The sequence below is a fragment of the Heptranchias perlo genome, chromosome 9 (genome assembly GCF_035084215.1).
Source record: "Heptranchias perlo isolate sHepPer1 chromosome 9, sHepPer1.hap1, whole genome shotgun sequence".
Taxonomy (NCBI): Eukaryota; Metazoa; Chordata; class Chondrichthyes; order Hexanchiformes; family Hexanchidae; genus Heptranchias; species Heptranchias perlo.
Genome location: NC_090333.1, coordinates 83,486,256 through 83,514,247, shown reverse-complemented (window position 1 = coordinate 83,514,247; position 27,992 = coordinate 83,486,256). Strand labels below are relative to the sequence as shown.

The following is a 27,992-nucleotide window of genomic DNA, read 5'->3' as shown; positions in this document are numbered from 1 at the left end:
TAGAGTTTTGCCGTCTAGTTTATATTGCCTCTGCCGAAATGTATCACCTCGCATTTTTCTGCGTTAAATGTCATCTGCCACGTGTCCGCCCAGGCCTCCAGCCTGTCTATATCCTCTTGAAGTTTATCACTATCCTCCTCATTGTTTACTAACCTTTCAAGTTTTGTGTCAAATGCAGATTTGGAAAATGTGCCCTGTACACCCAAGTCCAAGTCATTAATATATATCAAGAAAAGCAGTGGTCCCAGCACCGACCCCTGGAGAACACCACTGTATACCTTCCTCCGGTCCGAAAAACAACCGTTCACCACTACTCTCTGTTTCCTATCCCTTAGCCAATTCTGTATCCATGCTGCTACTGGCCCTTTTATTCCATGGGCTTCAATCTTGATGACAAGCCTATTATGCAGCTCTTTATCAAATGCCTTTTGAAAGTCCATATACGCCACATCAACTGCATTGCCCTCAACTACCCTCTCTGTTACCTCATTAAAAAACTCTATCAGGTTAGTTAAACACGATTTGCCTTTAACAAATCCATGCTGGCTTTCCCTAATCAATCCACACTCATCCAAGTGACGATAACCTGGGACAGAATTAACAGTTTCTAAAAGTTTCCCCACCAGGTGAAACTGACTGGCCTGTAGTTGCTGGGTTTATCCTTACACCCTTTTTTGAACAAGGGTATAACATTTGCAATTCTCCTGTCCTCTGGCACCACCCCTGTATCTAAGGATTCCAGCCAAAATTGGCTGGATGAATGCAGACTGGGTGGCCTTTCACTATGGGGATGTAGATTCAAATCCAGCCCACCCAATGGAATTATAATTTCTTCTTATGGACAGTTCTGGGAGTCCTGTATTGCATGAGTCCCAACAGTGTGAACCCCATTTATCAAGGGTTAAGGTCGACGGCGTATCTGGGTGAAACTGCTGAGGTGAAGGAAGTTGATGCCATAGAATGGCACATTTTCCAACTATATTTTTAACCAGAATCCTATCAAGTATTCCAGGGTGAGCAATAGAACAAGTTGTGTGTACAGTAATGCTGCTTCCACCTTTCCCCAACAATGTGCCTGAATCTCCCCAACAACTTAAAGAAACAATCTGTACTTATACAGTGCCTTTTATGGTCTCAGGATGTCCCAAAGTGCTTCACAGTATGAAGTATTTTTGATGTGTAGTGACTGTTATAATGTAGGAAATACTGCAGCCAATTTATGTACAGCAAGATCCCACAAACAGCAATGAAGTAAATGACCAAATAATCTGTTTTAGGTGTAGGTCTAGAGATAAATGTTGGCTAGGACACTGGGAGAACTCCCAGGCTCTTCTTCGAATAATGCCATGGGATCTTTTACATCCATCTGAGAGGGCAGATGGGGCCTCAGTTTAACGTCTCATCCGAAAGACAGCACTTTCAACAATACGGCACTCCCTCAGTACCGCACTGGAGTGTCAGCCTGGATTATGGGATCAAGTCTTTAGAGTGGGACTCGGACCCACGAACTTCTGACTCAGAGACAAGAGTGTTACCACTGAGCTAAGTCTGACACCAACGTGTCATAACTCCAGCCTTAGAAAAGCACTGCCTTGCAGTATGTTACCTTCTGGCTACACTGAGGCTGCTTTTATATTGCTGCACTACCGTGTTAGTGTCATCAGCACCCAATGCACAGATCTCACACAGCCAGTGACCATCCTAGAGTAAGCTTGATAGGGCTGGCCATTGGAAAGACCTGATTTAAAAAAAGGGTCTTCCCATCCACTGGCCTTAGTGAAATTCGGCAAGTTTATTATGGGGTTACTGCCAATACCCAATAAACATCAACAACTTGCATTTATATAGCACCTTTAATGTAGTAAAACGGCCCAAGGCCCGTCACAGGAGCGATTAGCAAACAAAATTTGACACCAAGCCATATAAGGAGATATTAGGACAGGGGACCAAAAGGTTGGTCAAAGAAGTAGGTTTTAAGGAGTTTCTTAAAGGAGGAGAGAGAGGTAGAGAGGTGGAGAGGTTTAGGGAGGGAATTCCAAATCTTAGAGCCTAGGCAGCTGAAGGCACGGCCGCCAATAGCGGAGCAATTAAAATCGGAGATGCGCAAGAGACCAGAATTGGAGGAGCGCAGAGATCGCGGAGGGCTGTAGGACTGGAGGAGGTTACCAGATAGGGAGGGGCGAGGCTATGGAGGGGTATCAAACTGTTTGTGGGATCTTGTTGTGCACAAACTGGCTGCCATATTTCCTACATTACAACAGTGACTACATTTCAAAAGTACTTCATCGGCTGTAAAGCGCTTTAGGACGTCCTGAGGTCGTGAAAGGCAAGTTCTTTCTTTCAAGTAGCTGGCAGCAACCCCAAAGTAAACTTGAGCAAAATACTGCGGATTTTAGAAAAGCAGAACTTCTTCAAGGTGGGCATTCCTGGAATGGAAGAGCAGAACTCAGTGGCAGCACTCTCATCTCTGAGTCAGAAGGTGGTGGGTTCAAGCCCCACTCCAGAGACTTGAGCAGATAATCTGGTACTGGGGATGGAGATCCCCTATCGGTACATGGCCGGCTAGGTGGTCCATACCCCTGGGGTCTGCCTGCCTTTCTTCCCACCATATTCCTGGGCCACAGAAGCCTTCTCTTTGCAAGAATGTTCATGCTTCCCTCCTACTCTCCTATTCTGCTGCAACCATTTACACCTCCTCTGGACTCATCTTTTGTTTCTATATTTATCTCATTCCCACCCTCCTTGCCTCGCACCATCATCCCTTTTGTCATTTAATCACTCCTGCCCTCCACCCTATCAGAGACCTTCCCTTTTGTTCTAGTCCTGCCCCCTTTTCCCTAGCTCTGCATTTGCAATTCATCTCTAATGTCTTCCGGTTCTGAAAGGTCATCGACCTGAAACATTGGGCTCGATTTTTGGACATCCGAGCGGGTGGGTTCGTGGCGGGGGGGGGGCTCCGAAAATCGGGGATTCCCGGGGCGGGTCCGAAGCCCGGCTCCAACCCGCCCACTTCCGGGTTCCCCAGTGACGCGCTTAGATGCGCGCGCAGCCCCCGCATCCGGAACTCCCGCCAGCAATTAAAGCCGGTGGGATCCCGTTTAAGGCAATTAATGTGATCGTTCAGGTCGTTAGCAGACCTAATTTGTAGGATATTTTAGGAGGGGTGGGATTTTCATCCAAACTGAGCGTGTTTCCCCTATTGGGGGAAACGCTCCCAGTTGAAACAAACGTGTTGCAGCCATCAGCCTGTGGCAGCTGCAAAGGTCCATTTGACAGGTATGGGGGGAAGACCCTCACTCATTGCAGGTGGCCACTCTGTCACTTTGGACAAAGTTTGGCCTCCACCACCCTCCTCCTAACAATAAAATTCACAAACTTGTAACCTCAACCCCGGTGTCCAGACACATGTACCTACCTTGCGGACCCTCTCAAATGTACATCTTCCGGATGGGGGCCGCCGTAGCTGCAGTCATGACCTCCTCGGAGGACGAACAGCATCACCAGCCTCGCCGTCCACCTCTGACACGTGGAGCTCCACAACACAGTGCTGTGACACATCCACCTGCACAGCAGGAGGGAGGGCAACCGCAGAGAGAGATGTGTCGCAGAGGGCACTACCCTCGCCACAGGGTCCACAGACCGAGGCTCAGCTTCCTGGACCTCTCTGAGCAGCAGTGCACACAGAGGCTCAGAGTCACTCGACATGTGGTCGTGGACATCTGCAGCCTCCTTCATGCCGAGCTGCTCCCGGCTGGCCCGAGCACCATCTTCTTACCTGTCGCTGTCAAAGTCACCACTGCCCTCAACAACTTCTCCTCCGCATCCTTCCAGGGTGCCACCGGGGACATCGCCGGCGTCTCTCAGTCGTCTGCACAAAAGAGCCCTGCAACTACACCTACACCCACTCTGCAGTGACACAATGGGTGGCATCAGTTGTGGGTCTTCATGGTGATCCTCAGGAAAGGGCATTATTGCACAAACCAGACAAGATTCGCGAAGACATGGCAGTAGTGGTGACAATACAATATGTGATGTGAGTTGATCAGAAATCAGATATAAGTAAAAACCATGACAAACCCTCAAACACCCTTGTGCATCCCCTTCATGCTCATGACACGTTTGCCTTACGCTTCCTACTGCACATATGTGATGCATGCCCTGTGGCTGCAGCACAGGTAGTGGCAGGTTGAGTGAGGCTGACTGTGAAAGAGATGCATGAGAGGGTGAGTATGAGATAGAGCCATGAGATTGTATGAGGATTGGGTTGAGTGGTAGTGGCGGGATGAATACTGGCGAGGTGAGTAAGTGCAGGTAAGATGAGGATGAGGTTTGAGTGGGTGTGAGGGGTGATGTGACAGAGTAGTGTTGGCAGTGCAGAAGGAGATGTGGGGTGGGGGCGGTGATGTGGCAGACGGAGTGTAGGGGAATGAGTAAGTGTACTCACTTTGGCTAACCTACTTAGGTCATTGCAGCGCCTCCTGCACTGTATGCAGGTGCGCGATATGTTGGTGGTGCAGGTGACCTCCTTTGCCACCTCGAGCCAGGCCTTTGTGGTGGCAGAGGCAGGCCGCTTCCTCCCGTCCGCCGGGGGGAAGATCTCTGTCCTCCCCCTCCTCCTCACCCCATCCAGTAGGACCTGGAGTGAGGCATCATTAAACCTGGGAGCAGCCTTCCCCCTCGGCTGCTCCAAGCTGTAATTTTGCCTATTTTCCGCAGCATCAGTCAGTGGAGGACTGCCCCTTTAAATAGGGCTCCTCCAGCTGACAGCCTATGCTGCGGATGCGCAGTCCGCCTGCTGCGCAGCTTTCCAGCGCGAAACCCGGAAGCCGAGGTAAGTGCCTTCAATTAGGCTGCGATCGCATACGGAGCACCCTGAATTCACTGGGCGGGCTACTCACGCACCCAACGACCCCCCGCTGCCAACCCTCCTCCCTCCTAATATCGAGCCCAATAACTCTGTACCTCTCTCTCCACAGATGCTGCCGGACCTGATGAGTGTTTCCAGCATTTCCTGTTTTTATCCCAAAGTAAACTTGCTTACCACTTAACCCAATATGAAATCAGATTAACTAGGTTGCCAGTTCTGTACTAGAAATGCAACCACACTGGGAAATGAACTGAGGAAAGTTGACAGGTTGCACAAGTATTGACTTCAGAAACTGTTTGACTCAGCAGAGACTGTAAGGGGCAGCTCTCACTCCAATAGATATTGATGATGATTATGCGCTTTTTTTAAAACACAATTATTTCAGAAACCCAAAGCAATGAATCAAATTAGTTGAGGTACACAAAGAAACGTGGTCTTATAAACAATTCGAATCATCAGTTGGAGTTTCTGAGCCAGCCAAAATGCAAAATAAAATCAGAAAATGCTGGAGAAGCTCAGCAAATGAGCAGCATCTGTGGAGAAAGAAACAGAGTTAACGCTTCAGGTCGAAGACCTTTTGGCAGAACTGGAAGAAGTTAAAGATTAAATAGTTTCTAAAGCTAGGGAAAGGGGGGAGGAAGGGGAGGAAACAACAAAAGGGAAGGTCTGTGATGGGGGAGGGCAGGAGTGATTAAATGACAAAAACCCCAGTCCATCACTGGCATCCCCACATCATGACAAAAGGGATGATGGTGGAAGGGAAGGAGGGTGGGAATAGGACAAGTAAAGAAACAGAAAATGGGTCCAGAGGAGCTGTAAATGGCAACATCAGAACCATTACCAGCATCTGGTGTCTGAAAAAATGGGAGCAGTGGTTATGATCTGAAGTTATTGAAATCAGTGTTGAGTCCGGAAGGTTGTAAAGTGGATAATCGAAAGATGAGGTGATGTTCCTCGAGCTTCTATTGAGCTTCATTGGAACAGCGTAAGAGGCCGAGGACGGAGAGGTCAGAGTGGGAGTGGGACGGGGAATTAAAATGGCAAGTGACCGGCAGGTCAGGGTCACACTTGCAGACCAAAGGTGCTCAGCAAAGTGATCGCCCAATCTGCGTTTGGTCTCCCCAGTGTGGAGGAGACCGCATCGCGAGCAGTGAATACAGTATAGTAAATTGGAAGAAGTACAGGTAAATCACTGTTTCACCTGGAAGGAGTGTTTGGGGCCCTGGACGGTGGGAAAGGAGGAGGTGAAAGGAGCAGGTGGTGCATCTCCTGAATTTGCTTGGGGAGGAGAGCGGGTGTTGGAGGTGATAAAAGAGTGGACCAAGGTATTGGAAGGGAGCAGTCCCTTCAGAATGCTGAAAGGAGGGGAAGGGAACGGAGTGAGGGAGCACGGAGTAGCAGCAATCGACGGAGTCTGGTTTCGACAGAGTCTATAATTGGGAGTTTGGTGAGTGAGGGGATTCAGTGCAGTAGAGAGGAGCGGACCGAGGGCGGGGAGGGGCGGACCGAGGGCGGGGAGGGGCGGACCGAGGGCGGGGAGGGGCGGACCGAGGGCGGGGAGGGGCGGACCGAGGGCGGGGAGGGGCGGACCGAGGGCGGGGAGGGGCGGACCGAGGGCGGGGAGGGGCGGACCGAGGGCGGGGAGGGGCGGACCGAGGGCGGGGAGGGGCGGACCGAGGGCGGGGAGGGGCGGACCGAGGGCGGGGAGGGGCGGACCGAGGGCGGGGAGGGGCGGACCGAGGGCGGGGAGGGGCGGACCGAGGGCGGGGAGGGGCGGACCGAGGGCGGGGAGGGGCGGACCGAGGGCGGGGAGGGGCGGACCGAGGGCGGGAGGGGCGGACCGAGGGCGGGGAGGGGCGGACCGAGGGCGGGGAGGGGCGGACCGAGGGCGGGGAGGGGCGGACCGAGGGCGGGGAGGGGCGGACCGAGGGCGGGGAGGGGCGGACCGAGGGCGGGGAGGGGCGGACCGAGGGCGGGGAGGGGCGGACCGAGGGCGGGGAGGGGCGGACCGAGGGCGGGGAGGGGCGGACCGAGGGCGGGGAGGGGCGGACCGAGGGCGGGGAGGGGCGGACCGAGGGCGGGGAGGGGCGGACCGAGGGCGGGTCACAGCAACTACAAAACCAAACTGCAGTGTGACGTCACAGGTGAGGCAGGTCGGTGGTTGGTGGTGAGTATCTCTTCTTTCTTAGGACTGTGGGCTAAGTAACTTATAGCATAAAACTAATTGTTTTTTTGAAAAAACTAAACTTAATTTAATAAATTAAACAAGGCCAGTACTTGGTTCAACCTAAAAATAATTTTGATTGGCATTGTAGTAACCAATTAAATAAATAAAATAGTTATGACAGGGCAGGAGATGTGTTGCAGCTGCAATATGTGGGAGCTACCGTACAGTTTTGTCCAGGGCGACTACATCTGCGGTAAGTGTCTGCAGCTCGAGGAACTTTGGCTCCGAATTGAGGAGCTGGAGTCCGAGGTGCAGACTCTGCGAGGCCTCAGGTAGAAAGTTACCTGGACACTTTGATCCAGGAGGCACTCACGCCCCTTAGACTAAATACTGTAGAATTGGCACGTGGTCAGGGACAGGAGGGTGTGACTGCGAGTGAGGCAGGTACGGGGATCCAGGAAGTAGCATTGCAGGAGCCTCAGCCTCTGCACTTGTCCAATAGATACGAGGTTCTTGCAGCCCTTGTGGACGAGTGCAGGGACTGCAGGGAGGATGAGCAAACTGGCCACGGCACCGTGGTTCAGGGGGCCATTCAAGTGGGGGGAGTAAAAAGGAATGTGGTTGTAGTAGGCGACAGTATAGTTAGAGGGATAGACACTGTTCTCTGCAGCCAAGAGCGAGAGTCCCGAAGGCTGTGTTGACTACCCGGTGCCAGGGTTAAGGACATCTCCTCAGGGCTGAGAGAAACTTGGAGTGGGAGGGGGAGCATCCAGTTATCGTGGTCCATGTAGGTACCAACGACATAGGCTGGACTAAGAAAGAGGTTCTGCTGAGGGAGTTTGAGCAGCTAGGGACTAAATTAAAAAGCAGATCCACAAAGGTGATAATCTCCGGATTATTACCTGAGCCACAAGCAAATTGGCACAGGGTAAATCAGATCAGAGAGATGAATACATGGCTCGAAGATTGGTGTGGGAGAAGTGGGTTTCGATTCATGGGGTACTAGCACCAGTACTGGGGAAAGAGGGAGCTGTTCCGTTGGGATGGGCTTCACCTGAACCATGCTGGGACAAACCGAATAACTAGGGCGGTAGAGAAGGCTTTAAACTAAAAAGAGGGGGGGGGGGGGAGGGCTCAGATGGGGCGAAGTTTAGATTGATAAAGAGAAAAGACAAGGAAGCAGTACAGGAAAGTGATGGGAGTAATGATAAACAGAGTGTGTGAGGAAGGGACAGAGCGTACAAACATAAGAGTGCACTAGCAAATGGGGCCGGGGTAGGAAAGAATGGTAAAAAGACAAAATTAAAGGTTCTTTATCTGAATGCGTGCAGCATTCGTAATAAGATAGATGAATTGACGGCACAAATAGAAACAAATGGGTATGATCTCGTGGCCATTACAGAGACGTGGTTGCAAGGTGACCAAGGTTGGGAGCTAAATATTCAGGGTTATTTAACATTTCGGAAGGATAGGAAAAAAGGTAAAGGGGGTGGGGTAGCCCTGTTAATAAAGGATGAAATTGGTATAATAGTGAGAAATGATCTTGGCTCAGAAGATCAAGATGTCGAATCAATTTGGGTGGAGGTAAGAAAGAGCAAGGGAAAGAAATCACTGGTGGGAATAGTATATAGGCCCCCTAACAGTAGCTACACTGTCGGGCAAAATATAAATCAGGAAATAAGGGGGGCTTGTAAAAATGGTAATGCAATTATCATGGGCGATATTAACTTTCACACAGATTGGACAAATCAAATTGGCAAAAATAGCCCTGAGGAGGAGTTCATAGAGTGTATTAGGGACTGTTTCTTAGACCAATACGTCGGGGAACCAACCAGGGAACAGGCCATTTTGGATCTGGTAATGGGTAACAACAGGATTAATTAATGATCTAAGTAAAGGATCCCTTGGGAAGCAGTGATCATAACATGATAAAATTTCACATCCAGTTTGAGAGCGAGGATCTTGGGTCTGAAACTACTGTATTAAACTTAAATAAGGGCAATTATAAAGGAATGAGGGCGGAATTGGCTAAAGTGGACTGGGTGAACAGATTAGATGGTATGATGGTGGATAAGCAGTGGCAAACATTTAAAAAGATATTTTATGACTCGCAACAAAAATATATCCCTGTGAGGAGGAAAGACTCCACCTAAAGAAGTCAAGGATGGTAGCAGGTTAAAAGAAAAAGCATACAACATGGCAAAGATTACTGGTAAGCCCGAAGATTGTGAAAGCTTTAAAAACCAGCAAAGGATGACTAAAAGAATAATAAAGAGGGAAAAAATAAATCATGAGAGTAAACTAGCAAGAAATATAAAAACTGACAGTAAAAGCTTCTACAAGTATATAAAAAGGAAGAGGGTAGCTAAAGTAAACATTGGTCCCTTAGAGGATGAGACTGGGGAAATAATAATGGAAAACAAAGAAATGGTAGAGGCATTGAACAGATATTTTGTATCTGTCTTCACAGTAGAAGACACTAATAATACACCAATAATAGTAGAAAATCAAGGGGCAAAGGTGGGGGAGGAACTAAAAACAATCACTAGAGAAAAAGTACTAGGTAAACTAATGGGTCTAAAGGCTGACAAGTCCCCTGGACCTGATGGCTTGCATCCGAGGGTCTTAAAGGAAGTGGCTACAGAGATAGTGGATGCATTGGTTGTAATCTTCCAGAATTCACTATATTCTGGAAAGGTCCCAGCGGATTGGAAAACCGCAAACGTAACACCCCTATTCAAGAAGGGAGTGAGACAGGAAGCAGGTAACTATAGACCAGTTAGCCTAACATCTGTCATTGGGAAAATGCTAGAATCCATTATTAAGGAAGTAGTAGCAGGACATTTGGAGACTCATAATGCAATCAAGGAGAGTCAACATGGTTTAATGAAGGGGAAATCATGTCTCACAAATTTAATAGAGTTCTTTGAGGAAGTAACGGGCAGGGCGGATAAAGGGGAACCAATGGATGCAGTATATTTGGATTTCCAAAAGGCATTCGATAAGGTGCCACATAAAAGATTACTGCACAAGATAAGAGCTCATGATGTTGGGGGTAATATACTGGCATGGATAGAGGATTGGCTAACTAACAGAAAACAAAGAGTCGGGATAAAAGGGTCATTTTCAAAATGGCAATCTGTAACTAGTGGGGTGCCGCAGGGCTCAGTGCTGGGGCCTCAACTATTTACAATATATATCAATGACTTGGATGAAGGAACAGAGTGTCTTATGGCCAAATTTGCTGATGATACAAAGATAGGTGGAAAAGCAAGTTGTGATGAGGACACAAAGTGTCTGCAAAGGGATATTGACAGGTTATGCGAATGGGCAAAAATTTGGCAGATGGAATATAATGTGGGAAAATGTGAAGTCATCCACTTTGGGAGGAAAAATAAAAAAGCAAAATATTATTTGAATGGACAAATACTACAAAATGCTGCGGAGCAGAGGGATCTGGGTGTCCTTGTACATGAAACACAAAAAGTCAACATACAGGTGCAGCAGGTAATCCAGAAGGCAAATGGAATATTGGCCTTTATTTCTAGGGGGATGGAGTATAAAAGCAGGGAAGTCATGCTACAACTGTACAGGGTGCTGGTGAGACCACACCTGGAGTACTGCGTACAGTTCTGGTGCCCTTATTTAAGGAAGGATATACTTACATTGGAGGCAGTTCAGAGAAGGTTCACTCGGTTGATTCCGGGTATGGAAGGGTTGTCTTATGAGGAAAGATTGAACAGGTTGGGTCTATACTCATTGGAGTTTAGAAGAATGAGAGGAGATCTTATTGAAACATACAAGATTCTGAGGGGACTCGATTGGGTAGATGCTGAGAGGATGTTACCCCTCATGGGGGAATCTAAAACTAGGGGGCATAGTCTCAGAATAAGGAGTCACCCGTTTAAGACGCAAATGAGGAGGAATTTCTTCTCCCAGAGGGTCGTGAATCTTTGGAATTCTTTACCCCAAAAAGCTGTGGAGGCTGAGTCATTGAATACATTCAAGGCTGAGTTGGACAAATTTTTGATCAGCAAGGGAGTCAAAGGATATGGGGAAAAGGCGGGAAAGTGGAGTTGAGGTAAAAATCTGATCAGCCATGATCTCATTGAATGGCGGAGCAGGCTCGAAGGGTTGAATGGCCTACTCCTGCTCCTATCTCTTATGGTCTTTTATGGTCTTATGGGAGGGGAAGATGAGTTTGGTGGTGACAATGCACTGGAGGTGGCAGAAATGGCAGTGAATGATACGTTGAATGTGGAGGCTGGTGGGGTGAAAGGTGAGGACAAGAGGGACCCTATCGTGGTTCTGGGAGGGAGGGGAATGGGTGAGGGCAGAAGTGCGGGAAATAGGATGGACACGGTCGAGGGTCCTGTCAACTACAGTGGAGGGGAATCCTCGGTTGAGGAAAAAAGAAGACATATCGGAAGCACTGGTGTGGAAGGTGGCATCATCAGAACAGATGCGACAGAGACAGAGAAACAGGGAGAATGGACTAGAGTCCTTACAGGAAGCGGAGTGGGAGGAAGTGGTAATCAAGGTAGCTGTGGGAGTCGGTGGGCTTACAGTAGACATTGGTTGACAGTCTATCCCCAGAAATGGAGAAAGAGAAGTGAGGGAGGGAAGGCAAGAGTCGGAGATGGACCATGTGAAGGCGAGGGAAGGGTGGAAATTGGAAGCAAAGTTGATGAGATTTTCCAGTTCGGGGTGAGAGCAGGAAATGGCACCGATACAGTCATCAATGTACCGGAAAAAGAGGTGAGGGAGGGGACCTGAGTAGGACTGGAACAAGGAATGTTCCACGTATCCCACAAAAAGGCAGGCATAGCTGGGACCCATACAGGTTCCCATAGTAGTACCTTTTATTTGGAGGAAGTGAGTGGAGTCAAAGGAGAAGTTGTTTAATGTAAGAACAAGTTCAGCCAGGCAGAGGAGGGTGGTGGTGGATGGGGGCTGGTTGGACCTCTGTTCAATGAAGAAGCAGGGGGGGCCCGCAGGCCGTCCTGGTGGGGGTTGGAGGTGTGGAGGGATGACGTCTATGGTGAAAAGGAGACAGTTAGGGCCGGGGAATTGGAAACTGTTAAAGTGGTGGAGGCCGTCGGAAGAGTCATGGATGTCGGTAGGAAGAGACTGGACAAGGGGAGAAAAAAAGAGTCGAGATAGGAGGAAATAAGTTCTGTGGGCCACGGGGTACAGTAGCATAGTGGCTATGTTACTGAACTAGTAATCCAGAGGCCTGGACTAATAATCCTGAGGTATGAGTTCAAATCCTGCCATGGCAGCTGGGGAATTTAAATTCAGTTAATTAAAATAAAATCTGAAATTAAAAAGCTAGTATCAGTAACAATGACCATAAAGCCACCGGATTGTCATAAAAACCCATCTAGGTTCACTAATGTCTTTTAGGGAAGGAAACCTGCTGTCCTTACCCGGTCTGGCCTATATCAACATGGTTGATTCTTAATTGCCCTCTGAAATGGCCCAGCAAGCCACTCAGTTGTACAATCTCGCTACAAAAAGACATAATAAGAATAAAACCGGACGGACCTGCCGACATCAGACCACCAGGCACCGGACACGACAAAGGCAAACCAAGCCCAGTCGACCCTGCAAAGTCCTCCTCACTAACATCTGGGGACTTGTGCCAAAATTGGGAGAGCTGTCTGACAGCCATTCTCACTGAATCACACCTTTCAGCCCACGTTCCAGTCTCCCCCGTCACCATCCCTGGGTATGTCCTGTCCCACCGGCAGGACAGACCCACCAGAGGTGGCGGTACAGTGATATACAGTCAGGAGGGAGTGGCCCTGGGAGTCCTCAACATTGACTCTGGACCCCATGAAGTCTCATGGCATCAGGTGGGCGAGGAAACCGCCTGCTGATTACCACCTAGCGCCCTCCCTCAGCTGAAACTGAGTCGGCCGATGTCACGCCGTCAGTTCGCAATGAAAAGATCAAGAGAGGGTAAGAGGCCAGAGGGAGGGGTCCAGGTGGAACAAGAATTCTGAAGACAGGAGAAAGGGCCCGCTGTATGATGGGGGGGGGGGGAAGACTCCCGGCCAATGAAGTGGGCACGGAGGCGAAGGCGGTGGAAGAAGAGCTCAGCATCGCGTCGAGCTCGAAATTGAGGTGGGGGCGTACGGGGGTGGGGGGGTGAAGCTGAGGCCTTTGCTGAGGACTGATCGTTCAGGGTCAGAGAGGGGAAGGTCAGAGGGGATAGTGAAAACACGACAAAGGGTGAGATTGGAGGGAGGGACGGGGGTCAGAGGAAAGTGAAGGGGACGAATGTAATTAGGGACAACTCAGAATTTGTTACAGTCCTAAATATGTGAAAATATAACAGAAGTTACCTCTGAGGACATTTGTCGGATGCAAGTCCCGGTGAGCGAATTTAGCGCTATGTAAAATCTGAAGAGCCTGAACCAAGCGCTCCATGATTTCAGGGGCTTCCGCTTGAACTTTCTCGGGCTGCCGTTCCAGCCATTCCTCGAGATTATACTCGCAGAGATCCAGGCACAGGTAATCGCAAAACGGGTCACTTTCAGAAGACACCAGTTTAACAAACAGGTCGCTCCTGGTGATCTCTAGGCACAGCTTTTCCTTCTTGGCTTCTTCACTGAACTTCCTGTGACATTTCACTGCCACTTCGATATCGTGGTCATGGAATCCCAGGTAGACTTCTGTGCCGTTGTTTACCGTGATCTTAAAATCCTCGATTCTGGACAGTTTCAGATTCCCAATGGGGGGACGTTGTATTTTCTGCAGTTTCTCCAGAGTCCCATGCCAGCGTTTACTGTGCTCTTTCCACCGGGAAGGGGCTTTGACAAACGGTTTAATCTTCTCCGCCCCGTGGTCAATCAGCACCTTTTTGGTCCCACTGTCATACTTCCTTGAGGCTACCATTAACGGTGTGTTCGCACTACTATCACTGCAGTGTACATCAGCTCCCTTCTCACACAGCATCCGAGTCAGCCGAGTGTCTTTGTTTTCCACTGCTGCGACAAGGGCTGTCCGCCCCATCTCGTCCTGTGCATTGATTTCAACGCTTTGATCTTCCAGCAATAGTTGGACCACCTCTTTGCTCTTCTTTTCCACTGCAAGAATCAAAGGCGTTTTCCCCTTGTTATCCGGAACGTTTAGATTCGGTCCGCACTTCACCAGCAGTTCCACCACACTGATATCCAAGGGGGTCTTGGTGAGGGCGGCACTCAGGGGTGTGTTTCGGTTTTTGTCCATGGAGTTTACATCAGCACCATGGTCGAGCAGAGTTTCCACAATTGCCTGGCTGTCTTTCTCCAAGGCGTGAATTAATGGTGTTCTGCCCAGGTTGTCGAGGGCGTTAACCTCTGCATCCATTTCTCCCAACAAGACCTGGACAATGTCCTCATGGCCTCCAATCACGGCATCCATCAGGGCAGTCTTCCCGCCTTTACCCACCTTCTTCTTGGCTTCCGACACTCCCCTGTGCTTGTTCACGTCAGCCTTTTGCTGGAAGAGGAAGAGTAAGGCTTCCTTTTTGTCGTATTGTGCTGCTTCCATAAAGGCAGTGTAACCGTTGACATCTGTCTCGTCGACATCTGCACCCAGGGATAGAAACGTTTGGAGCAAATTCACATTGCCAACTATCGCGGCAACGATGAAAGGTGTGGCTCCATTTTTCTTCCTGAGACTTGGATCGGCCTCATGGTCCAACAGCAAGTGGACAACGTTTTCATGATTTGACTCTACAGCGTTTAGGAGCGGCGTCCAACCGAAATCCAGCGTCTGGTGGTTAACATTCGCGTGGTTTTTCAAGAGCAACTCAGCAATATCTGCACGACCATTTCTTGCAGCAAAAAATAAAGGGGTTTCGTGATAGTCAGCGGTGAAATCCACCAACGCTCCGTCTTTAATTAATATTTCAAACTGTGTGAGATCAGGATTGTTAGACTTACAGAGGTCAAGCAGCTTCTGACCAAGCGCTGTTGCATCCAGAGTTTTATCCATTTTTCTCTTTTATTGTTGAACTTCGAGCACTTTCCGGTTTAAAAAAAAATACAAAATAATGATTACAATTTAATGGGTAAACTGACTTCAGGTCAACTAACTTAATCTTCTAGACATGCAAGTGATCTTTGAGTTCTTATTATGAACATAAAGTACTAGAGGTGGAATCAAACTATTACTAGAGGTGGAATCAAACTATTACCAGCGGTGGAATCAAGGTATTACCAGCGGTGGAATGAAGGTATTGCTAGAGGTGGAATCAAGGTATTACCAGAGGTGGAATCAAAGTATTACTAGAGGTGGAATCGAAGTATTACTAGAGGTGGAATCAAAGTATTACTAGAGGTGGAATCAAAGTATTACTAGAGGTGGAATCGAAGTATTACTAGAGGTGGAATCAAAGTATTACTAGAGGTGGAATCCAGGTATTACTAGAGGCGGAATCAAAGTATTACTAGAGGTGGAATCAAGGTATTACTGGAGGTGGAATCAAAGTATTACCAGAGGTGGAATCAAGGTATTACTAGAGGTGGAATCAAAGTATTACCAGAGGTGGAATCAAGGTATTACTAGAGGTGGAATCAAAGTATTACTAGAGGTGGAATCGAAGTATTACTAGAGGTGGAATCGAAGTATTACTAGAGGTGGAATCAAGGTATTACTAGAGGTGGAATCAAGGTATTACTAGAGGCGGAATCAAAGCATTACTAGAGGTGGAATCAAGGTATTACTAGAGGTGGAATCAAAGTATTACCAGAGGTGGAATCAAGGTATTACTAGAGGTGGAATCAAAGTATTACTAGAGGTGGTATCGAAGTATTACTAGAGGTGGAATCAAGGTATTACTAGAGGTGGAATCAAGGTATTACTAGAGGTGGAATCGAAGTATTACTAGAGGTGGAATCAAGGTATTACTAGAGGTGGAATCAAGGTATTACTAGAGGTGGAATCAAGGTATTACTAGAGGTGGAATCAAAGTATTACTAGAGGTGGAATCAAAGTATTACTAGAGGTGGAATCAAGGTATTATTAGAGGTGGAATCAAAGTACTAGAGGTGGAATCAAGGTATTACTAGAGGTGGAATCAAGGTATTACTAGAGGTGGAATCAAGGTATTACTAGAGGTGGAATCAAAGTATTACTAGAGGTGGAATCAAAGTATTACTAGAGGTGGAATCAAGGTATTATTAGAGGTGGAATCAAAGTACTAGAGGTGGAATCAAAGTATTACCAGAGGTGGAATCAAAGTATTACCAGAGGTGGAATCAAAGTACTAGAGGTGGAATCAAAGTATTACCAGAGGTGGAATCAAAGTATTACTAGAGGTGGAATCAAAGTACTAGAGGTGGAATCAAAGTATTACTAGAGGTGGAATCAAGGTATTATTAGAGGTGGAATCAAAGTACTAGAGGTGGAATCAAGGTATTATTAGAGGTGGAATCAAAGTACTAGAGGTGGAATCAAAGTATTACTAGAGGTGGAATCAAGGTATTACTAGAGGTGGAATCAAAGTATTACTAGAGGTGGAATCAAGGTATTACCAGAGGTGGAATCAAAGTACTAGAGGTGGAATCAAGGTATTACTAGAGGTGGAATCAAAGTATTACCAGAGGTGGAATCAAGGTATTACTAGAGGTGGAATCGAAGTATTACTAGAGGTGGAATCAAGGTATTACTAGAGGTGGAATCAAGGTATTACTAGAGGTGGAATCGAAGTATTACTAGAGGTGGAATCAAGGTATTACTAGAGGTGGAATCAAGGTATTACTAGAGGTGGAATCAAGGTATTACTAGAGGTGGAATCAAAGTATTACTAGAGGTGGAATCGAAGTATTACTAGAGGTGGAATCAAGGTATTACTAGAGGTGGAATCAAGGTATTACTAGAGGCGGAATCAAAGTATTACTAGAGGTGGAATCAAGGTATTACCAGAGGTGGAATCAAAGTACTAGAGGTGGAATCAAGGTATTACTAGAGGTGGAATCAAAGTACTAGAGGTGGAATCAAAGTACTAGAGGTGGAATCAAAGTATTACCAGAGGTGGAATCAAAGTATTACCAGAGGTGGAATCAAAGTACTAGAGGTGGAATCAAAGTATTACCAGAGGTGGAATCAAAGTATTACTAGAGGTGGAATCAAAGTACTAGAGGTGGAATCAAAGTATTACTAGAGGTGGAATCAAAGTATTACTAGAGGTGGAATCAAAGTACTACTAGAGGTGGAATCAAGGTATTATTAGAGGTGGAATCAAAGTACTAGAGGTGGAATCAAAGTATTACTAGAGGTGGAATCAAGGTATTACTAGAGGTGGAATCAAAGTATTACCAGAGGTGGAATCAAAGTATTACTAGAGGTGGAATCAAGGTATTACCAGAGGTGGAATCAAAGTACTAGAGGTGGAATCAAAGTATTACTAGAGGTGGAATCAAGGTATTATTAGAGGTGGAATCGAAGTATTACTAGAGGTGGAATCAAGGTATTACTAGAGGTGGAATCAAGGTATTACTAGAGGTGGAATCAAGGTATTACTAGAGGTGGAATCAAAGTATTACTAGAGGTGGAATCGAAGTATTACTAGAGGTGGAATCAAGGTATTACTAGAGGTGGAATCAAGGTATTACTAGAGGCGGAATCAAAGTATTACTAGAGGTGGAATCAAGGTATTACCAGAGGTAGAATCAAAGTACCAGAGGTAGAATCAAAGTACTAGAGGTGGAATCAAAGTACTAGAGGTGGAATCAAAGTATTACTAGAGGTGGAATCAAGGTATTATTAGAGGTGGAATCAAAGTACTAGAGGTGGAATCAAAGTATTACTAGAGGTGGAATCAAAGTATTACCAGAGGTGGAATCAAAGTATTACCAGAGGTGGAATCAAAGTATTACTAGAGGTGGAATCAAGGTATTACCAGAGGTGGAATCAAAGTACTAGAGGTGGAATCAAAGTATTACTAGAGGTGGAATCAAAGTATTACTAGAGGTGGAATCAAGGTATTATTAGAGGTGGAATCAAAGTACTAGAGGTGGAATCAAAGTATTACCAGAGGTGGAATCAAAGTATTACCAGAGGTGGAATCAAAGTACTAGAGGTGGAATCAAAGTATTACCAGAGGTGGAATCAAAGTACTACTGGAGGTGGAATCAAAGTACTAGAGGTGGAATCAAAGTATTACTAGAGGTGGAATCAAGGTATTATTAGAGGTGGAATCAAAGTACTAGAGGTGGAATCAAGGTATTATTAGAGGTGGAATCAAAGTACTAGAGGTGGACTCAAAGTATTACTAGAGGTGGAATCAAAGTACTAGAGGTGGAATCAAAGTATTACTAGAGGTGGAATCAAGGTATTATTAGAGGTGGAATCAAAGTACTAGAGGTGGAATCAAAGTATTACTAGAGGTGGAATCAAAGTACTGGAGGTGGAATCAAAGTATTACTAGAGGTGGAATCAAAGTACTGGAGGTGGAAACAAATTATTACTAGAGGTGGAATCAAAGTATTACTAGAGGTGGAATCAAAGTATTACTAGAGGTGGAATCAAAGTATTACCAGAGGTGGAATCAAAGTACTGGAGGTGGAAACAAATTATTACTACAGGTGGAATCAAAGTACTAGAGGTGGAATCAAAGTATTACTGGAGGTGGAATCAAACTATTACTAGTGGTGGAATCAAACTATTACTAGTGGTGGAATCAAACTATTACTAGTGGTGGAATCAAAGTACTAGAGGTGGAATCAAACTATTACTAGAGGTGGAATTAAACTATTACCAGAGGTGGAAATAAGTTCTGTGGGCCACGGGGTACGGTAGCATAGTGGTTATGTTACTGGACTAGTAATCTAGTAGGCCTGGACTAAAAAATCCAGAGTCATGAGTTCAAATCCCGCCACGGCAGCTGGTGAATTTAAATTCAATTAATTAATTAAATTCAATTAATTGAATAAAAATCTGGAATTGAAATACTAGTATCAGTAATGGTGGCGATGAAACTACTGGATTGTCATAAAAACCCGTCTGGTTCACTAATGTCCTTCAGGGAAGGAAATCTGCCGTCCTTACCCGGTCTGGCCTATATGTGACTCCAGACCCACAGCAATGTGGTTGATTCTTAATTGCCCTCTGAAATGGCCAAGCAAGCCACTCAGTTGTGGGAGAACCGTCACCACACGGACTGCAGCGGTTCAAGAAGGCGGCTCACTACCACCTTCTCAAGGGCAATTAGGAATGGGCAATAAATGCCGGCCTCGCCAGCGACGCCCACATCCCATGAACGAATAAAAAAAAATCAAAGTATTACTAGAGGTGGAATCAATGTATTACTAGAGGTGGAATCAAACTATTACTAGTGGTGGAATCAAAGTACTAGAGGTGGAATCAAAGTATTACTAGTGGTGGAATCAAACTATTACCAGAGGTGGAATCAAAGTACTAGAGGTGGAATCAAGGTATTACTAGAGGGGAATTAAAGTATTACTAGAGGCGGAATCAAAGTATTAATAGAGGTGGAATCAAACTATTACTAGCGGTGGAATCAAAGTATTACTAGAGGTGGAATCAAAGTACTAGCGGTGGAATCAAACTATTACTAGAGATGGAATCAAACTATTACTAGAGATGGAATCAAGGTACTAGAGGTGGAATCAAGGTACTAGAGGTGGAATCAAAGTATTACTAGAGGTGGAATCAAACTATTACTAGCGGTGGAATCAAACAATTACTAGTGGTGGAATCAAACTATTACTAGTGGTGGAATCAAAGTACTAGAGGTGGAATCAAAGTATTACTAGAGGTGGAATCAAACTATTACTAGAGTTGGAATCAAACTATTACTAGTGGTGGAATCAAACTATTACTAGCGGTGGAATCAAAGTATTACTAGAGGTGGAATCAAAGTATTACTAGAGGTGGAATCAAAGTATTACCAGAGGTGGAATCAAAGTACTGGAGGTGGAAACAAATTATTACTACAGGTGGAATCAAAGTACTAGAGGTGGAATCAAAGTATTACTGGAGGTGGAATCAAACTATTACTAGTGGTGGAATCAAACTATTACTAGTGGTGGAATCAAACTATTACTAGTGGTGGAATCAAAGTACTAGAGGTGGAATCAAACTATTACTAGAGGTGGAATTAAACTATTACCAGAGGTGGAAATAAGTTCTGTGGGCCACGGGGTACGGTAGCATAGTGGTTATGTTACTGGACTAGTAATCTAGTAGGCCTGGACTAAAAAATCCAGAGTCATGAGTTCAAATCCCGCCACGGCAGCTGGTGAATTTAAATTCAATTAATTAATTAAATTCAATTAATTGAATAAAAATCTGGAATTGAAATACTAGTATCAGTAATGGTGGCGATGAAACTACTGGATTGTCATAAAAACCCGTCTGGTTCACTAATGTCCTTCAGGGAAGGAAATCTGCCGTCCTTACCCGGTCTGGCCTATATGTGACTCCAGACCCACAGCAATGTGGTTGATTCTTAATTGCCCTCTGAAATGGCCAAGCAAGCCACTCAGTTGTGGGAGAACCGTCACCACACGGACTGCAGCGGTTCAAGAAGGCGGCTCACTACCACCTTCTCAAGGGCAATTAGGAATGGGCAATAAATGCCGGCCTCGCCAGCGACGCCCACATCCCATGAACGAATAAAAAAAAATCAAAGTATTACTAGAGGTGGAATCAATGTATTACTAGAGGTGGAATCAAACTATTACTAGTGGTGGAATCAAAGTACTAGAGGTGGAATCAAAGTATTACTAGTGGTGGAATCAAACTATTACCAGAGGTGGAATCAAAGTACTAGAGGTGGAATCAAGGTATTACTAGAGGGGAATTAAAGTATTACTAGAGGCGGAATCAAAGTATTAATAGAGGTGGAATCAAACTATTACTAGCGGTGGAATCAAAGTATTACTAGAGGTGGAATCAAAGTACTAGCGGTGGAATCAAACTATTACTAGAGATGGAATCAAACTATTACTAGAGATGGAATCAAGGTACTAGAGGTGGAATCAAGGTACTAGAGGTGGAATCAAAGTATTACTAGAGGTGGAATCAAACTATTACTAGCGGTGGAATCAAACAATTACTAGTGGTGGAATCAAACTATTACTAGTGGTGGAATCAAAGTACTAGAGGTGGAATCAAAGTATTACTAGAGGTGGAATCAAACTATTACTAGAGTTGGAATCAAACTATTACTAGTGGTGGAATCAAACTATTACTAGCGGTGGAATCAAAGTATTACTAGAGGTGGAATCAAAGTACTAGAGGTGGAATCAAACTATTACTAGCGGTGGAATCAAATTATTACTAGAGATGGAATCAAACTATTACTAGAGATGGAATCAAGGTACTAGAGGTGGAATCAAGGTACTAGAGGTGGAATCAAAGTACTAGAGGTGGAATCAAAGTACTAGAGGTGGAATCAAAGTATTACTAGTGGTGGAATCAAAGTACTAGAGGTGGAATCAAAGTATTACTAGTAGTGGAATCAAACTATTACCAGAGGTGGAATCAAAGTACTAGAGGTGGAATCAAGGTATTACTAGAGGGGAATTAAAGTATTACTAGAGGCGGAATCAAAGTACTAGAGGTGGGATCAAAGTTTTACCAGAGTTGGAATCAAACTATTACTAGTGGTGGAATCAAGGTACTAGAGGTGGAATCAAAGTATTACTAGAGGTGGAATCAAAGTACTAGAGGTGGAATCAAACTATTACTAGCGGTGGAATCAAACTATTACTAGAGATGGAATCAAACTATTACTAGAGGTGGAATCAAGGTACGAGAGGTGGAATCAAAGTACTAGAGGTGGAATCAAAGTATTACTAGAGGTGGAATCAAACTATTACTAGCGGTGGAATCAAACTATTACTAGTGGTGGAATCAAACTATTACTAGCGGTGGAATCAAAGTATTACTAGAGGTGGAATCAAAGTACTAGAGGTGGAATCAAACTATTACTAGCGGTGGAATCAAATTATTACTAGAGATGGAATCAAACTATTACTAGAGATGGAATCAAGGTACTAGAGGTGGAATCAAAGTATTACTAGAGGTGGAATCAAACTATTACTAGAGTTGGAATCAAACTATTACTAGTTGTGGAATCAAACTATTACTAGCGGTGGAATCAAAGTATTACTAGAGGTGGAATCAAAGTACGAGAGGTGGAATCAAACTATTACTAGCGGTAGAATCAAATTATTACTAGAGATGGAATCAAACTATTACTAGAGATGGAATCAAGGTACTAGAGGTGGAATCAAGGTACTAGAGGTGGAATCAAAGTACTAGAGGTGGAATCAAAGTACTAGAGGTGGAATCAAAGTATTACTAGAGGTGGAATCAAAGTACTAGAGGTGGAATCAAACTATTACTAGCGGTGGAATCAAACTATTGCTAGAGATGGAATCAAACTATTACTAGAGATGGAATCAAACTATTACTAGAGATGGAATCAAGGTACTGGAGGTGGAATCAAGGTGCTAGAGGTGGAATCAAAGTACTAGAGGTGGAATCAAAGTATTACTAGAGGTGGAATCAAAGTACTAGAGGTGGAATCAAACTATTACTAGCGGTGGAATCAAGGTATTACTAGAGGTGGAATCAAAGTATTACCAGAGGTGGAATCAAGGTATTACTAGAGGTGGAATCAAAGTATTACCAGAGGTGGAATCAAGGTATTACTAGAGGTGGAATCAAAGTATTACTAGAGGTGGAATCGAAGTACTACTAGAGGTGGAATCAAGGTATTACTAGAGGTGGAATCAAGGTATTACTAGAGGTGGAATCAAGGTATTACTAGAGGTGGAATCAAAGTATTACTAGAGGTGGAATCAAAGTATTACTAGAGGTGGAATCAAGGTATTACTAGAGGTGGAATCAAAGTATTACCAGAGGTGGAATCAAGGTATTACTAGAGGTGGAATCAAAGTATTACCAGAGGTGGAATCAAGGTATTACTAGTGGTGGAATCAAAGTATTACTAGAGGTGGAATCGAAGTATTACTAGAGGTGGAATCAAGGTATTACTAGAGGTGGAATCAAGGTATTACTAGAGGCGGAATCAAAGTATTACTAGAGGTGGAATCAAGGTATTACTAGAGGTGGAATCAAAGTATTACCAGAGGTGGAATCAAGGTATTACTAGAGGTGGAATCAAAGTATTACTAGAGGTGGAATCGAAGTATTACTAGAGGTGGAATCAAGGTATTACTAGAGGTGGAATCAAGGTATTACTAGAGGCGGAATCAAAGTATTACTAGAGGTGGAATCAAGGTATTACCAGAGGTGGAATCAAAGTACTAGAGGTGGAATCAAAGTATTACTAGAGGTGGAATCAAGGTATTATTAGAGGTGGAATCAAAGTACTAGAGGTGGAATCAAAGTATTACCAGAGGTGGAATCAAAGTATTACCAGAGGTGGAATCAAAGTACTAGAGGTGGAATCAAAGTATTACCAGAGGTGGAATCAAAGTATTACTAGAGGTGGAATCAAAGTACTAGAGGTGGAATCAAAGTATTACTAGAGGTGGAATCAAGGTATTATTAGAGGTGGAATCAAAGTACTAGAGGTGGAATCAAGGTATTATTAGAAGTGGAATCAAAGTACTAGAGGTGGAATCAAAGTATTACTAGAGGTGGAATCAAGGTATTATTAGAGGTGGAATCAAAGTACTAGAGGTGGAATCAAAGTATTACCAGAGGTGGAATCAAAGTATTACTAGAGGTGGAATCAAAGTACTAGAGGTGGAATCAAAGTATTACTAGAGGTGGAATCAAGTTATTATTAGAGGTGGAATCAAAGTACTAGAGGTGGAATCAAAGTATTACTAGAGGTGGAATCAAAGTACTGGAGGTGGAATCAAAGTATTACTAGAGGTGGAATCAAAGTATTACTAGAGGTGGAATCAAAGTACTGGAGGTGGAAACAAATTATTACTAGAGGTGGAATCAAAGTATTACTAGAGGTGGAATCAAAGTATTACTAGAGGTGGAATCAAAGTATTACCAGAGATGGAATCAAAGTACTGGAGGTGGAAACAAATTATTACTACAGGTGGAATCAAAGTACTAGAGGTGGAATCAAAGTATTACTGGAGGTGGAATCAAACTATTACTCGTGGTGGAATCAAACTATTACTAGTGGTGGAATCAAACTATTACTAGTGGTGGAATCAAACTATTACTAGTGGTGGAATCAAAGTACTAGAGGTGGAATCAAACTATTACTAGAGGTGGAATTAAACTATTACCAGAGGTGGAAATAAGTTCTGTGGGCCACGGGGTACGGTAGCATAGTGGTTATGTTACTGGACTAGTAATCTAGTAGGCCTGGACTAAAAAATCCAGAGTCATGAGTTCAAATCCCGCCACGGCAGCTGGTGAATTTAAATTCAATTAATTAATTAAATTCAATTAATTGAATAAAAATCTGGAATTGAAATACTAGTATCAGTAATGGTGGCGATGAAACTACTGGATTGTCATAAAAACCCGTCTGGTTCACTAATGTCCTTCAGGGAAGGAAATCTGCCGTCCTTACCCGGTCTGGCCTATATGTGACTCCAGACCCACAGCAATGTGGTTGATTCTTAATTGCCCTCTGAAATGGCCAAGCAAGCCACTCAGTTGTGGGAGAACCGTCACCACACGGACTGCAGCGGTTCAAGAAGGCGGCTCACTACCACCTTCTCAAGGGCAATTAGGAATGGGCAATAAATGCCGGCCTCGCCAGCGACGCCCACATCCCATGAACGAATAAAAAAAAATCAAAGTATTACTAGAGGTGGAATCAATGTATTACTAGAGGTGGAATCAAACTATTACTAGTGGTGGAATCAAAGTATTACTAGTGGTGGAATCAAACTATTACCAGAGGTGGAATCAAAGTACTAGAGGTGGAATCAAGGTATTACTAGAGGGGAATTAAAGTATTACTAGAGGCGGAATCAAAGTATTAATAGAGGTGGAATCAAACTATTACTAGCGGTGGAATCAAAGTATTACTAGAGGTGGAATCAAACTATTACTAGAGATGGAATCAAGGTACTAGAGGTGGAATCAAGGTACTAGAGGTGGAATCAAAGTATTACTAGAGGTGGAATCAAACTATTACTAGCGGTGGAATCAAACAATTACTAGTGGTGGAATCAAACTATTACTAGTGGTGGAATCAAAGTACTAGAGGTGGAATCAAAGTATTACTAGAGGTGGAATCAAACTATTACTAGAGTTGGAATCAAACTATTACTAGTGGTGGAATCAAACTATTACTAGCGGTGGAATCAAAGTATTACTAGAGGTGGAATCAAAGTACTAGAGGTGGAATCAAACTATTACTAGCGGTGGAATCAAATTATTACTAGAGATGGAATCAAACTATTACTAGAGATGGAATCAAGGTACTAGAGGTGGAATCAAGGTACTAGAGGTGGAATCAAAGTACTAGAGGTGGAATCAAAGTACTAGAGGTGGAATCAAAGTATTACTAGTGGTGGAATCAAAGTACTAGAGGTGGAATCAAAGTATTACTAGTAGTGGAATCAAACTATTACCAGAGGTGGAATCAAAGTACTAGAGGTGGAATCAAGGTATTACTAGAGGGGAATTAAAGTATTACTAGAGGCGGAATCAAAGTACTAGAGGTGGGATCAAAGTTTTACCAGAGTTGGAATCAAACTATTACTAGTGGTGGAATCAAGGTACTAGAGGTGGAATCAAAGTATTACTAGAGGTGGAATCAAAGTACTAGAGGTGGAATCAAACTATTACTAGCGGTGGAATCAAACTATTACTAGAGATGGAATCAAACTATTACTAGAGGTGGAATCAAGGTACGAGAGGTGGAATCAAAGTACTAGAGGTGGAATCAAAGTATTACTAGAGGTGGAATCAAACTATTACTAGCGGTGGAATCAAACAATTACTAGTGGTGGAATCAAACTATTACTAGTGGTGGAATCAAAGTACTAGAGGTGGAATCAAAGTATTACTAGAGGTGGAATCAAACTATTACTAGAGTTGGAATCAAACTATTACTAGTGGTGGAATCAAACTATTACTAGCGGTGGAATCAAAGTATTACTAGAGGTGGAATCAAAGTACTAGAGGTGGAATCAAACTATTACTAGCGGTGGAATCAAATTATTACTAGAGATGGAATCAAACTATTACTAGAGATGGAATCAAGGTACTAGAGGTGGAATCAAAGTATTACTAGAGGTGGAATCAAACTATTACTAGAGTTGGAATCAAACTATTACTAGTTGTGGAATCAAACTATTACTAGCGGTGGAATCAAAGTATTACTAGAGGTGGAATCAAAGTACGAGAGGTGGAATCAAACTATTACTAGCGGTAGAATCAAATTATTACTAGAGATGGAATCAAACTATTACTAGAGATGGAATCAAGGTACTAGAGGTGGAATCAAGGTACTAGAGGTGGAATCAAAGTACTAGAGGTGGAATCAAAGTACTAGAGGTGGAATCAAAGTATTACTAGAGGTGGAATCAAAGTACTAGAGGTGGAATCAAACTATTACTAGCGGTGGAATCAAACTATTACTAGTGGTGGAATCAAACTATTACTAGCGGTGGAATCAAAGTATTACTAGAGGTGGAATCAAAGTACTAGAGGTGGAATCAAACTATTACTAGCGGTGGAATCAAATTATTACTAGAGATGGAATCAAACTATTACTAGAGATGGAATCAAGGTACTAGAGGTGGAATCAAGGTACTAGAGGTGGAATCAAAGTACTAGAGGTGGAATCAAAGTACTAGAGGTGGAATCAAAGTATTACTAGTGGTGGAATCAAAGTACTAGAGGTGGAATCAAAGTATTACTAGTAGTGGAATCAAACTATTACCAGAGGTGGAATCAAAGTACTAGAGGTGGAATCAAGGTATTACTAGAGGGGAATTAAAGTATTACTAGAGGCGGAATCAAAGTACTAGAGGTGGGATCAAAGTTTTACCAGAGTTGGAATCAAACTATTACTAGTGGTGGAATCAAAGTACTAGAGGTGGAATCAAACTATTACTAGAGGTGGAATCAAAGTATTACTAGAGGTGGAATCAAAGTATTAATAGAGGTGGAATCAAACTATTACTAGAGGTGGAATCAAAGTATTACTAGAGGTGGAATCAAAGTACTAGAGGTGGAATCAAACTATTACTAGCGGTGGAATCAAACTATTACTAGAGATGGAATCAAACTATTACTAGAGGTGGAATCAAGGTACTAGAGGTGGAATCAAAGTACTAGAGGTGGTATCAAACTATTACCAGCGGTGGAATCAAACTATTACTAGTGGTGGAATCAAACTATTACTAGTGGTGGAATCAAAGTACTAGAGGTGGAATCAAAGTATTACTAGAGGTGGAATCAAACTATTACTAGAGTTGGAATCAAACTATTACTAGTGGTGGAATCAAAGTACTAGAGGTGGAATCAAACTATTACTAGAGGTGGAATCAAAGTATTACTAGAGGTGGAATCAAAGTACTAGAGGTGGAATCAAACTATTACTAGCGGTGGAATCAAACTATTACTAGAGATGGAATCAAACTATTACTAGAGATGGAATCAAGGTACTAGAGGTGGAATCAAGGTACTAGAGGTGGAATCAAAGTACTAGAGGTGGAATCAAGGTACTAGAGGTGGAATCAAAGTATTACTAGAGGTGGAATCAAAGTATTAATAGAGGTGGAATCAAACTATTACTAGAGGTGGAATCAAAGTATTACTAGAGGTGGAATCAAAGTACTAGAGGTGGAATCAAACTATTACTAGCGGTGGAATCAAACTATTACTAGAGATGGAATCAAACTATTACTAGAGATGGAATCAAGGTACTAGAGGTGGAATCAAGGTACTAGAGGTGGAATCAAAGTATTACTAGAGGTGGAATCAAACTATTACTAGCGGTGGAATCAAACAATTACTAGTGGTAGAATCAAA

General features: G+C 44.2%; 1 protein-coding gene across 4 annotated transcripts in view; it reads right to left on the bottom strand.

Moving 5' to 3' along the window:
- Positions 1-27,992, bottom strand: part of LOC137325569 (2-5A-dependent ribonuclease-like) — a 98,320-nt gene that overhangs the window by 20,186 nt on the left and 50,142 nt on the right. For all 4 annotated transcript variants that reach the window (XM_067990824.1, XM_067990827.1, XM_067990825.1 and 1 more), the window contains exon 2: positions 13,385-15,049. In XM_067990824.1, coding sequence (XP_067846925.1) covers positions 13,385-15,020 — 1,636 coding nt within the window. In that variant the 5' untranslated portion in view covers positions 15,021-15,049. The remainder of the gene's footprint in view (positions 1-13,384; positions 15,050-27,992) is intronic.